We start from the raw sequence: 13,055 nt of genomic DNA on the forward strand, positions 1-13,055 counted from the left end.
TCAAGTTTCCTTCCTGATGTTTTGCACTGAAAGCATTTTAAAAGACGGATAAACTGCTGTACTCTGTCACACTGTACTGCTTCTATAGCTTTGACCTGTTAAGAGTGATTATTCTTGGTTAGATCTTTACCCACAGCTCAGGTGTTATGGAAGAAACTGTTAATTATACGTTGTCAGTATGAAACACACAGCTGGCATGTGAAAGTTTGTCTTAGAGAAAATGTAGCGTGAACAAGAGTTGTTTCAGAAGGAGAATAACAACTTCAACTTTGGCCCAGAAATGTTCATAGCAAATATTCCAGGAAGAGGAAGGAGGTTTTTACCCAGTACAATAGAGCGTCCGTGACTGGGTGTCCCCCAAGGCTGTGGGATTGGGCCCCTTTTTTTTTCTCCCTACAACAAAGTTCACTTAAGTTGCTAAGTAGTTATGAAGACGATAGACAGCTGTTTGACACCAGTTTAGTTTTGGAGCTCAAACAACAAACTGCATGTTTTTCCGACTTCCTGTTTGGCCTCAAAAGGTAAGATCAGAGGTTCCCCCGATTTATGTCTAATCTCATACGAAAGGTTCACTGGCGCCGGTGCACAGGCGCTGAACTGGGATCCAGGTCTGCGCACGTATTCCTGCTAATCTGCACGTTCGTTTGTAAGGTATCAGTCAACTCAGTTCCTCAGAGCTGCTGCTCCACGACGAGTCAGTCGTGGATGTTATTGGTGATGACGAGCATTATTTCTCTTTTTGTTATTTTACATTGCACGACAAATTGTATTACTGCATTCTTGATTTTAAAAGTATTAAAAGTCATCTGCTATTCCATCTTTAAGCAAGCATCCCCTCTGGCTTTGACTGGGCTTCCTGTTTATGCTGGAAACCCATTTATCCATCAAGGACACCAGAGGCCTACAGAGGTTTTCACCTCCAAACAGCCTCCCCATGAATATGTTTCATCATTTTATTTATTATTGGATACAGACCAGGGGAGGGGTCCTCACTGAGCGTCTCACCTTTCATTTAATGCATCGCAACACTTCTCAATTAAAACACCGAAACCTAAAGCACTGTCATTTGAAAGTCAACCCCCCTCTTTAGTCCATTTCTATGATGTGGCAGCGATCCAGGAGTCTTTTAGCTAATAACACAGTTCCAGTTATTAATGGTACACTTTCTATAAAGACTCTTTGAAATATTTCCCCCTGTAGTCTTCCAGCCACTTGACCAGAGCAGCACATGGAGCACGCTTGCGGCCCTGCATTGTAATGAGCTTCAGCCTCAGACTGCATATCACAAGTTTGTGATGTCTGTTACCAGGCAACTTTATCCTCTTTGTTGCACGGAAACAGAAGGCTGCCCTTGTAAAGCTGGTGCACGACAGGGTGGGTTATTGCTGACTGTCTCCAGCACCAAAACCTTTGTGCATCCGACCATTCTGCTCGGCTGACGGCACCCTGCTGGGAAATGTACACGTTGACCGAGGTCCCATCACCACGTAGACAGTTAGGTCTTGCATAGAACAAACAAAGGAGGGATGTCTCAGCTCAGATAAAGAGCTGCTAAAACCCTGACATGTGTCCACCTGTTGAAAGCAGCGCTTGAATTCTTCATACAGCGGGAAAAGTCCAAGAGTATCTAACGCTGGCTCTGGAGAAGGGCTGTTACAATTTTTATGAGGATGAGGAAGCCTTTTCATTCATTTACGATGTGCAGTCTCATCTCCATTTATTAATGAACGAGCTAAACGAGTAACAGAAGACAAGAAATGCTAAAGATGAGCTTTTGGAGACGTGTTTGTTGGCACCGCCTCATAAGAGTCCTGACCGGGACCTTTTACGTGGCGTTTGTGTTGTTTCCCTGCAGTATGCATGGCTTTTAAAGCCACGCTACCTAGTAATACCGTGTATGGGCACACGGGGGCAGTATATCACAAGAACATACATGTTGGTGAAACAGTGGTATTACAAGATGTGCCAGACCGTCCCCAAAATGAATTCTGTTTTCAACCGAACGCGATTTCTGGTCTTCAACGTCAGCGGAACGGAGACGTGAAGTTTTCATCTTTGCTCCTTTTCATTTCTGTGTTGCAGCTCGATACTGACGCAGCTGACATCCTGAACGACCTGCAGCTGAAGCTCAGCACCATCCTGGACACCTTCAGCACCATGTTTGCCAAGAGGTAACACACAACACACACACACACACACACACACACACACACACACACACACACACACACACACACACACACACACACACACACACACACACACACACACGGTTCAAAAGCGGATTCAAACCTTGCACCCTGAGGTAAATTTCACACAAACACTCGCACCCTCCATGTGAGGAACAAAGCCTCCAACCGCCTCTCCTCCCTGCAGCTTCCAGAATCGCATCAGCGGCTGCATGCGTCAGATGGCTGAGATCCTCTACCAGATGAAAGGCCCCCCCAACCACAACACGGCGGAGGGAGACGCCGACGCCATGCTGAGACCCCTCATGGAGTTTCTTGACGGGAAGTAAGTTGCACGAGACTCCAGACCCATCAGTTAACAGTTCAAGGGTTGACTTCAACATTTGAGAGGAAGAAAAACCTCCAGTTTTCTGAAAAATTCCTAATAAAGAAATACATAACTGCATCAGAATATAGTTCTCTAAAAAGTCTCTCGGCCAAACTGTTTTGAGACCGTAGTGAGCTGGATCACGACAGTAGCACCTATGGGTGCAGCACCTCCCGCTATGGAGCTGAAAGGGTGCTGTTAAATGTTTGATTGTAGTTCTTCTTCCTCCACAAACATCATCCACTTAGAAAAGGAAGGACAGGGACGAAAGCAGACTAGGTTTTCCTCTGCGTCTGTGGGGGATATGTGTCTGAATCGTCCATGTGTGTGTTTGAAATCCAGTCTCAGCATCTTTGCTGACACCTGCGAGAAGACGGTGCTGAAGAGGATCTTGAAGGACCTGTGGAAGGTCGTCCTCAGCAGCCTGGAGAAGAGCATCGTCCTGCCTCAGAGCAACGACAGCCTGGTAAGACCTCAACCCTCAACTGACCCGAACCAACTCGAACTCTAGCCAGTAAAGAAACTCCAACAACTTGGGCTGCAGCGTTGTGCATGAACGAGTTCATATGAACGCGTTCATTTAACACGTTCATTTCTGTGAGAACGTTGAACTGATGCAACATATTTGCAAATAAAGAACTTGAACGTGAACTTGTTCAGATCTACAGATCACGAACTGGAATTTGAACTGTTCAGATTATGTGAGTTTCAGCTTCACTGTTTAGGTCCAATTATTACGGAATAATCCTCATTCTCATTTCACAAGCGGGCGGCGCGCACATTTAAAATGACGAGACTACGACTTCACGCTACATTACCCACTGTGCAGTGCACACACTGGCATAACAACGGGCACCAGCTCGCATGGCAACGGTGGTCCAAGCCCGGTGCAGTGTTTACATGACCAGTGAAGAGAGAGACGTTGCAGACGCAGCGTCAGCGAAGCCGCCAGATAATGATCCGCTTATCTGCGGGAATTTTACACATTGTCTCCCAGAGTCCGACGGTAAAAATCTAACCTTTCTGTGCAAATTATGTCACCAAGTCCGAACGTCTGGCTCGTCAACTTCAAATTTTAAACGTCATGTGGAGTTAAAGCATCCGTCCAGTGTGAGAAAATATCTGCAAGTCCTTGACAATCAAAAAAAGTCATCAGGAAAGGCCAAGAAGACCCAACAGCCCCATAGGACCCCAGTCACACTGCTGCACCTTCAGGGGGTTGATTTCCCAGCAACAGGTAGACAAACTGATAATGGACTACATTGTTGGAGATTTACAGCCTCTGAGTGAAGTTGAAAAGCCACTAGGAGAATACATGATTGTATACAGTGAACAGTTTTAGGATAGGGTGGCGTTTCATTCGTATTTCTCACCTAAAAATATTGAAATGAACTGAATTTGAACTAGTTCAAAGTGAAAATTGTGAAGTATGAACGTGAACTATTCATTTTTAAACTATGTGAACTGAACTTGTTTCCTCTGTCAAAATGCATCCCCTTCCTGACCCTCAATGCACCCGACAAAACTTTTAATGATAGGGTCAACGAAGAGCAGCTGTGTAACCAGGACAAGACACTGTCCCATAGTCTTTATCTCTTTTTTCAGAGTTTCCAAAGAACCTGTAATGCATATTTATTCATCTATTTGTGATGTTTTCTTCTTAAAAGCTTAAAAAAGTCATGTGAAAATTAGGGTGGATGCAATATTGACCCTGATGATTGACCGCATTCACATTATGTTGTACAGGTTTTTAAAGCCGGACATGCTGTTGTGTAGTTTAGTGTCTTGGATCGGAGTATCAGCAGTACTCTGCTGCCCTCTGGTGGCAGAAACCAGCTACTGCGTTCGCTCTCAAACTAACGCTCTTTGGGTTTTGTCCTTGCTTTTTTTTTAAATCTGTATTTATGTGGATTTACTTTATTTTGAGGAAAATTATGTTACGTTTTGTGTAATTTAATTAACTTTCTCCCTCTGTCTCTGTCTTCAGGGAGCCCAGCTCCTCACAGCAGCTAAAGGACTCTCTAGTCTCAAGGTAATCCACAGATGGCCAGTCAAAGGCGTCTCTGACGGGACTCAAAATGTGCTTTACAATAGATCCATCAAATCAAACTTTATTTGTACAGCACTCTTAATACAACTTCTGTAACACAAAGCGCTTTACATTACTAAAAAGACAATTTAAAAAAACCAAACCCTCCCAGCTCCGACCACCACAACAGATTATCACGATTGTACATATACAAACATAAAAACAACACGCACGTGGACACATACCAATAATATTAACAATAGAGCACAATATTTATATAGAAAACTATATTTAAATGTTTGCAATTATTAAAAGCTTAATTAGAAGTTAAATTAAACAGTTGAGTGCTGCATTGCCTTTTTAGGTGGTCCAGGCCTCCAGCGGCTCTTAGGTCCTCTGGTAGATCCTCCACAAACGTAGAACGAGTCTTCGCTATGTGTTTTTGTTCTTCCTCCAGGAACAGTTAAATATTTCCCACCAGAAGACCTGAGAGCCCCCACATTCTTAAAATATATCCAATAACATAAAAGCCAATGACAGGACAAAAAATCATCAAAGCTTTTTAGAAATCAGAGGACTGGAATGCGCTACGTCACACTTCTTACTTCCCCGGCTTCATTTACCCAACATTTTCTTAAAAAACTTGAAAGTAAATGAGGGGGTAACTTTACAGATTCAAAGCAACACTTTCCTTCCAAAGGCTGTTTGTCAGGGTATGTTACTGACATTGAAACGATGTTGGGATAATTGTTAGATGAGATGTTCTATGTTTTTGTTGCAGGGAGGAGGTGAAACCAAAACCCTGACACCCAAACAGTGCATAATCATCGATGCAGGCCTGGAGACCATCAAGGTACGTGCAAATATACCGACTTTATATCAACAAACATGACACCATCCAGAAATCACTTACCCTCATGGATTAAAGTTCTCCGTACTGGGTACGGATTTCCGTCCTGGAGATTTTTTTGGGATATTTTTTTTTTTTTTTTATGAGATCAGCGCAAATCCGACAAAAAATATGAACACCGGGGTGTCTGTAGCGCCGCGGTGACTTGTCGAACGGCGCCCACTGCAGTCAATCAGCTGTTGGCTGTGCACACACAGTAAAGTTCTCCTCTGGTTTTAGATGCACGTAACCTGCACGTAACATGACACCTATGGTTCTGCGTCAAAACGACGCCGTGCCTACGGCGTGTGGTTGGCTCTTTTCTACGTTTATGTGTGATTTTTTTTATTTTGGTTTTTTGCACAATAGTTGTCCTTATCTCTTTGATTCACTGTGACTGGTGTGGGGATTTTACCGGACTTTGTCCGGTAAAATATGCCGAAGTCCGGTATTTTATAATCTCTCCGGTCAAAATGTCCGGTGAAAATACTCACTGGGGCTGCGGGACTAGGGACTAGAGTCCGGGAGTACCGCGGAGGGTCACGCCGAGCCCCGGTGCCGGGAGCCGGGAGGAAGCGCAGCTGCGGCGCCGACATCCACGTTGATTTATGGTTCCGCGTCGCACCGACGCAGAGCCTACGGCGTAGGGTTCGCGGCGACGCCCACCCTACGCCAGACCCTACGGCGTAGGCTCTGCGTTGGTGTGACGCAGAACCATAATTCCGGTTTAAAAGTAAACAACATCCCCGTGCATCACAGGCAGACACACACGGGGAGAAGAGACAATTTCTTTAATTTTTATTTTTTTTTAAAACTTTATCCTTATGAACGCAATTGTTATATACGGTAGTCCAACTTTCCTTATTTTAATCAGAACACTTTCTTTTTTCCTCTTCGGCGTGGAATAGTGGGCTTGGAGCGGCAGCCATCGATTAGTTTTTTCTTTTTAGATCCGAGGCTTTGCGTAGATGGCGGCTTCCGCAACTTTCAGGCGCTTTTTCTGCGCAAGCAAGCTTTATAGATGAGGCCCCAGGACTGTTACCGCAGTACCGCGCAGTAGTACTCGGTGCCGGGGGCCGGGAGGAAGCGGAGCTGCGGCGCCGACATCCACGTGTGCGTTGATTTATGGTTCCGCGTCGCACCGACGCAGAACCTACGGCGTAGAGTACGCGTCGCTGCGTACCTTACGCCGTAGGTTACGCGCAAGCTTCTGCAATATTTATTTATTTTTTGAAGTTAACTCACAGGAATGGATTATAAATTTACGTTTTCAATCGCAACGGAAAGAAAGAAGGATATGATTACAACACGTAACAGGTATGGTCTACCTTGTAATCCAAACTTGCAACCTATCCTTCCCCCTGATGGTTGAAATGACTAAATTTAAACCACCGGGGGGGGGGGGCGGGGGGGGTCTGAAAACTTTCCGTCCTGGGATTTTTTTTTGCTTTAATCCCTGTACCCTGCCTTCAGGCCCTGGAACCAGAAATGGTTTTGGTCTCCATAGCTAGGCTTCACATCCACGACATCTGTACCAGGGGGAATCTTTATACACCTCATCAAAGAAAAAGTTTAATTCAATTCAATTCAAAACACTTTATTTGTCCCCGAGGGGCAATTTAAAAGGCATAAGGAGCAGCATTAAAAGACAACATACATACATAGGGTGTACAGTTAAAAATATCCAAGCTACTACCAGTAAAAGTGCTTTGTGCTTAATGTTAAAGTGCTATGGTGATTAAGTCAGTCGCCGTTGAGACAGGGAGGGGTCGTTGTTTAAGAGCTGGACTGCTCTGGGGACAAAGGTGGCCCTCCTCCTCTGTGTTCTGCAGCGTGGACATCGCAGCCTGCGACCTGATGGGAGCCACTCGAACATTGAGTGAAGTGCGTGTGCGGGGTCGTGCAGGATCCTGTGAGCGGAGCCATTAAATCAGTGACTTACGCATAATTAGGGCCGTGGTCTTATGACTAACTCTGCGTTGCGGCCTGTATCGTCCAGCTGATAGCCTCCATCACTTTAGCTGCTCAGTAGCTTGTTGGCTACTTCGAACAGCTAGAGCAGCAGGAGTGGCTAGAGCAGTTGGAGTATCTCAAGCAGCGGGAGTAACCAGAGCAACAAAAGTGACCAGGGGCCTCATTTATAAATCTTGCTTGCGCACAAAACAGGGCTTGAAAGATGCGCACGCCACCTTCTACGCAAAGGTTGGGATCTAAAAAAAAAAACTAACCGAAAAATGTGTGTATCTTTACGCCAACCCTGACCCTCACGCACAAACATTTTGAAGATATGGGGAACTGGCGACGCAGGCGGTGAGGTGGTGAAATGAAGCCAGATTCATGTCATACTTTTAATGTCATCACATATCAGACTTATAGATCCATGTACACCCAAGCTGGTGTACTGCTGAGGTGTCCTACCTCCGCGAATCGTCCTACCCGTAGGATGAAATGATACTTCTCTGCCCGGCTGGCCAGAGGGGGGATCTATAGCCCAGGACTGTTGCATGTTTTTGTGAGGGTAGCTCACATTAGCTACTCAAGGGAACACAGGGAGAACATGCAACCTCCACACAGAAAGGCCCTTTCGCCAACCCTACCCAGGGTGTGGGCGCTGAAGTCATGGGGGAAACTTAACACGCACTCAGCGCCCACAGCGTCCCCGGCATGAATTGAACCCAGGACCTTCTTGCTGTGAGACGGCTGCACTACCAGCTGTGCCACCGTGCCCCCCGTGTTCCATTTTAATAAAAAGCTAATTTCATGTCTTCCAGCAATACTTCCACGCAGGAGGGAACGGCTTGAAGAAGGCATTCGTTGAGAAGAGCCCTGAACTGGCTTCGCTGCGTTACGCCCTGTCGCTCTACACCCAGAGCACCGACGCTCTCATCAGGACCTTTGTAACCACACAACACTCCCAAGGTGACCGCAGACAATGACAATGACCGCATGTACAATATCTTGCTGTTGGATGTTGGATGTTGTTGTAGGGACTGAATTTAGTACGGATGCCTCAAGCTTTTCCTCTCTTTGTGTTTCTCTCAGTGCATGATGGGATGGGCATCAGAATCACCGGCAATGAGAAGATCAAACCAGATCGGGGTAAGTAAGAGGGGGGTGGATTTCTTTGTGATTCCTTCTAAAGAGCTAAACCTCCAGATAATCCAGCTGAACCCTGCAGAGAGCGTTTTGGTTGTCAGCTGTGTTTGTTTTCACTTTTATGTCCTTTCCATTGTCGCAGCAACAAAGCCCATCTTCTTTATGTGTCTCACTCTGCAAATGACAAAAAAGATCTAAAACAAACTTTTAAAGCAGGAAAGATGCCGGTGGGATTTACTCTCATCCAGGTCATGACCGTGAGCCCTAAAAGAAACTAATATAATATTTAATGAGCAGAAATGGCAAGTTAAGGAAACGGCTGACTGCAGAAATCCAGAATAGAGAATAAAATCTGAAGACGTTGTGCTTGGTGTTCATGTGGTGGCCGTGTGACAGTTTCAGGGGTGGAGAAGCCGATAGGAGAAGCCATGTTGCAGATCGACATGATGCTCGGGAAAGAGCGCAAAGTCAACGTCAGAGGTGAGGCAGGAAACCGTAAACCCCTCCGCGAGCCCGACCAGCCGTCCTAATCTTTATCTTTTCAATACCAAACGATCAGTCTGAAAACAAAGCTTTCCCTCTGTCTCATCTCTCCATCCAGTCATCGCTGTGAATGACATGAAGTGGCAGACGTCGGGGATGTTCCGGCCCTTCGTTGAGGTCTCCATGGTCGGCCCGTTTCTGGGCGATAAGAAGCGCAAGTTCACCACCAAATCCAAGAACAACAGCTGGACAGCCAAGTTCAACGAGGCCTTCCAGTTGTGAGTCCCACGCCTGACGCACCGGCTCCAGCGCGGCGTCCACTCGCCGCGGGGCGCGACTAAACCTAAATACAACCGGATTTAATTCAGAGCAAGATTCAAACCTGCCAGAGTTTTTATTCACGAGGCATCGGGTTACAAATGTGAGAGCGCTGAGTTACGTAAACCTCAGAGCTACGTAAACCTCGGAGTTACGTAAACCTTTTGTATATAATATATATATATATATATATTAGGGGTGGGACGATACGGGTAACTCACGATTCAATACTGTGGCGATATGTGGCCGACGATAATATCATGATACACGATATCTACGATATTCGATATATTGTAAGAAATTTCATCAACGATATACTGTATCACGATATATGTGACTGAAAAAGAAAAAATACCCATAAAAAGGAAAACTTCTGTAGTTATGCATTTATTCAATGCCAAAACGTCATACAATGTACAAAGAAAGTGCATTTGTATAGTGCCTCACTGCCTCCTAGGCTGTTATTGTAAACACTGTACAGCTGGACAAATTAAAGTGCATGAACATTAATAACATGTTTTATATAAACCAGGACAGTGCACTGCTTTGTTTCTAATACTGAAAAGTCAGTAAGAAACTTAATTGTGTATATTACCTCACTGCCTCCTAGTCTTGTGAATGTAAACACTGTACAGCTGGACAAATTGAAGTGCATGAACAATAGTGCGGTCACATGCGCGTAAATCCATTATGTGTCTTGTAATAAAATATCGATATTTGCCGTCAGTTTAACAATATATTGCAATATAAATTTTTTTCCCCACCACTACTATATATATATATACACACATACACACACTCACCTCTTTATGAGGTGTATCGTTATAAAAAGTTCATGGTCCGTTCTTATCCCCCGTTTTAGCCTTTTCTGTAAACGTAGGTTGCAGGGACCTTTAGACTGCTGATGAAGACGGTACGGTCAACGTTGCCCGTGGCGTGTTGGGTCTCCGAAGCGTTCCTGCTGTCGTCTCTTGGTCGGTGTGACTCATGAAGGCTGGTCACTAATGTCCTCCTCTCCCCCGCAGCGTCTTGGGTAAGGAGTCCCCGGACTGCTACGAGATCCAGGTGACGGTGAAGGACTACTGCTTCGGCCGGGCGGACCGGGTGGTCGGCGTAGCCGTGGTCCAGCTGCGCGACGTGGCCGACCGAAAGAGCTGCGTCTGCTGGTGTCCCCTGGGGCCGCGCGTCCACGCCGACGAGGCGGGCGCGACCGTGATGCGCATCCTGTCCCAGCGGCCCGCCGACGAGGTGGCCAAGGAGTTCGTCAAGATGAAATCTGAGACCCGCCCCGCCGAGGAGGGCAGATGAACAGGCGCCGACTCGGGACCAGGTCTGGTTGGACAGGTGAAAGGTCCAGTTGTTCGTGACCGCCGTCATCAGCTCAGTAACTACAGACTCCCAACGCTTCTCCCCGATGCAGAGGGAGTCCTCCTTCTTTCAGGGACTCGTTGAGCCTTTGAGGTCTTTGAGGTCCTCACAGGTAGCTTGTCCAACATCTGCACCACAGCTGTGCCACTGAACAGCAACATGCGAGAGAGTAACCAAAGAAATCCAGTCCAGAATCAGCGAGCGAGGTCAGTACCGAGCGCTGATCTCTGCTGCCGGGCTCAAGGATTGCTGGTTCTTCATTCAACAAGTCTGCAAGGCTGACGCTCGTAGCACCGGACGTGTCTTACAGACGCCATGGTTGGTTCGATACCCCAAACTGGACAGGATGTTTTTATGGCAGGACCGTGAACTCTGAGCCCAGAATCGGGGGTCCGGATGTCTCCTCGTGTCTGCCAACAGGAAGTACGGAGATGCTCCCGCGGGACTTGGTAGCAAGGTCCCCGGGATGACGACGCCTTAAAAAGAGCCAGCGAGGCCAGCTCTGTGTGCGTTGAGGCATTCAGAAACATAAATGTAGAAGTTAAAGATCTAGATTTTTATGAACCGAGACAACCGGACCGAGTCCCGTTCAACGCTTAGTGATTTCAACATTCTTGTGTTTGGTCTTGAAAATGTAACTGTGAAGATTTGTTCGCCTGAACTGGCCAGCCGTCATGGTTTTCTCCTCGAAAGGAAGATTTAGTGCGGTTCCTCTACGGAACCGACTGCAGAAACGCGATTGGACGGGCAAACAACCAACCACGTGCAGCAGGCAGGTCAACAGAGACATCCAGACCACCTGCTTGTTTTAAATACTGACCCTTGGATGCTCCTGTATGAGTCATCATATAAACCCCGCCCCCTGTCCCGATGCCATTGGTTCTGCACGGCTGTGAATGGGAGGGGCTAACATAATCTCGGATCATGAATGGGGGGGTAATCCTCACCTCCTCTGCCTGGAAACAACCTGCGGTGACCATAAGGAGGACGGCAAAAGTAACTCTTTCAGTTTCTATGGTTCTATGGTCTATAGTCACGTTTCGCGGCCTTGCCTTGCATGCAGTCCTGATTTTGTTTCTTTAAATTAACTCTGGAAAGTAAAACACAGGCAGGTTCGACCAAACTTCCTCTACCATGTGCCAAGGAACACGCGTGTTCAACTACCAGTCCTTGTGTGTTTACGGAGAGATGTGGCCTTCTTAGAAATCCCCCCTCCTACCTTCTGAAGTAGCCGGCTGATACAGAACGAGCAATCGAACAGAACTCTTGCACTCAGAACCATGTTTGTACAGAAGTAAAAGCCTACGACCGGAGCATGTATTTATTGTACACAAAGTCCACTAGAATGGTGATTTTTAGTTCCTCGTAGTGTGAAATGTAAACTGATCAAATGTATGTAAAGTACTTACCATGATTCTGATGTGACATATGTTGAATATACTTGGAACAATATTTTGTACATAAAACATGATTAAATCAAGGGAACTGGTCCTGTTTGTTTTGTCTCGTCAGGGTTAAAGTTTAAATGGGCGTACAGTTTAATCCTGCAGCCTCAGACCCTTCTCGTCATCTGGGGTTCTTGACAGCGACACCGGAGGCTGGTAAACCCGGAATAAAGGTCCAGAGAGAGGTGGGGGTGGTTGTGGGTCAGGAAAGTCTGTCGCTCGCTTGAGGGAAGTGTCGACCTGGGAACTGTAGATGACGGTCCAGGGTTCTGGAGCCGTTAGCTTTGGATAATTATGACTTTGTGCAAATAATAACTCGTTTTTCCTGTTTAATTTCAAGAAGTTTAAGAACCAGGAATTTATTTTGGAAAAGGAGGGGCGAGGGAGGGGGGGTGGGAGTATGGAGTCTGATTTGGTAGAAAGGTAGAATGGGTGTCATCGGGGAAGCAGTGAGAATGGATATTAAATTTGTGAAAAATATTGCAGAGAGGGAGGAGATAGGTGCTGAAGAAAAGGGGTCCTAGGACAGAGCCCTGGGAAGTGACTGGGGAGGGGTTGGAGTGCAGCCTGTGAGATGAGAAGCCTCTGCTTCTTGACAATAAATCGTATACCGTTGGAAAGTTTATTTCCCTTTTAAACTAACATTTGTGAGGAACATACGTTTGTGGGAGGAGCAGTGGAGCTTTTGATGACACAGAAGTTGCAGTTTGAGGTTTGTGTACTTCCTGGATGAGAGAATCACAGTACATGAAGAGATTTGCGACTGAAGACTGCTCAAGTGACGATCTTACGTCACTCCTGGCCTGTCAAGAGGACCACGTCTTCTTAAAGATGCTGGCGTACTTGATGCGCTCATGAAGTCATTCTTTTA

General features: G+C 46.3%; 1 protein-coding gene across 2 annotated transcripts in view; it reads left to right on the top strand.

The window, feature by feature from the left end:
• Positions 1-12,207, top strand: part of LOC133451550 (protein unc-13 homolog B-like) — a 76,545-nt gene extending 64,338 nt beyond the window's left edge. For both annotated transcript variants that reach the window (XM_061730691.1, XM_061730692.1), the window contains 10 exons: positions 2,083-2,171; positions 2,377-2,514; positions 2,899-3,022; positions 4,544-4,588; positions 5,367-5,438; positions 8,246-8,393; positions 8,517-8,573; positions 8,967-9,050; positions 9,172-9,331; positions 10,397-12,207. In XM_061730691.1, the coding sequence (XP_061586675.1) occupies positions 2,083-2,171; positions 2,377-2,514; positions 2,899-3,022; positions 4,544-4,588; positions 5,367-5,438; positions 8,246-8,393; positions 8,517-8,573; positions 8,967-9,050; positions 9,172-9,331; positions 10,397-10,679 (1,200 nt within the window). In that variant the 3' untranslated portion in view covers positions 10,680-12,207. The remainder of the gene's footprint in view (positions 1-2,082; positions 2,172-2,376; positions 2,515-2,898; positions 3,023-4,543; positions 4,589-5,366; positions 5,439-8,245; positions 8,394-8,516; positions 8,574-8,966; positions 9,051-9,171; positions 9,332-10,396) is intronic.
• The last annotated feature ends 848 nt before the right edge of the window (positions 12,208-13,055 follow it).

The sequence above is a fragment of the Cololabis saira genome, chromosome 9 (assembly GCF_033807715.1).
Source record: "Cololabis saira isolate AMF1-May2022 chromosome 9, fColSai1.1, whole genome shotgun sequence".
Taxonomy (NCBI): Eukaryota; Metazoa; Chordata; class Actinopteri; order Beloniformes; family Belonidae; genus Cololabis; species Cololabis saira.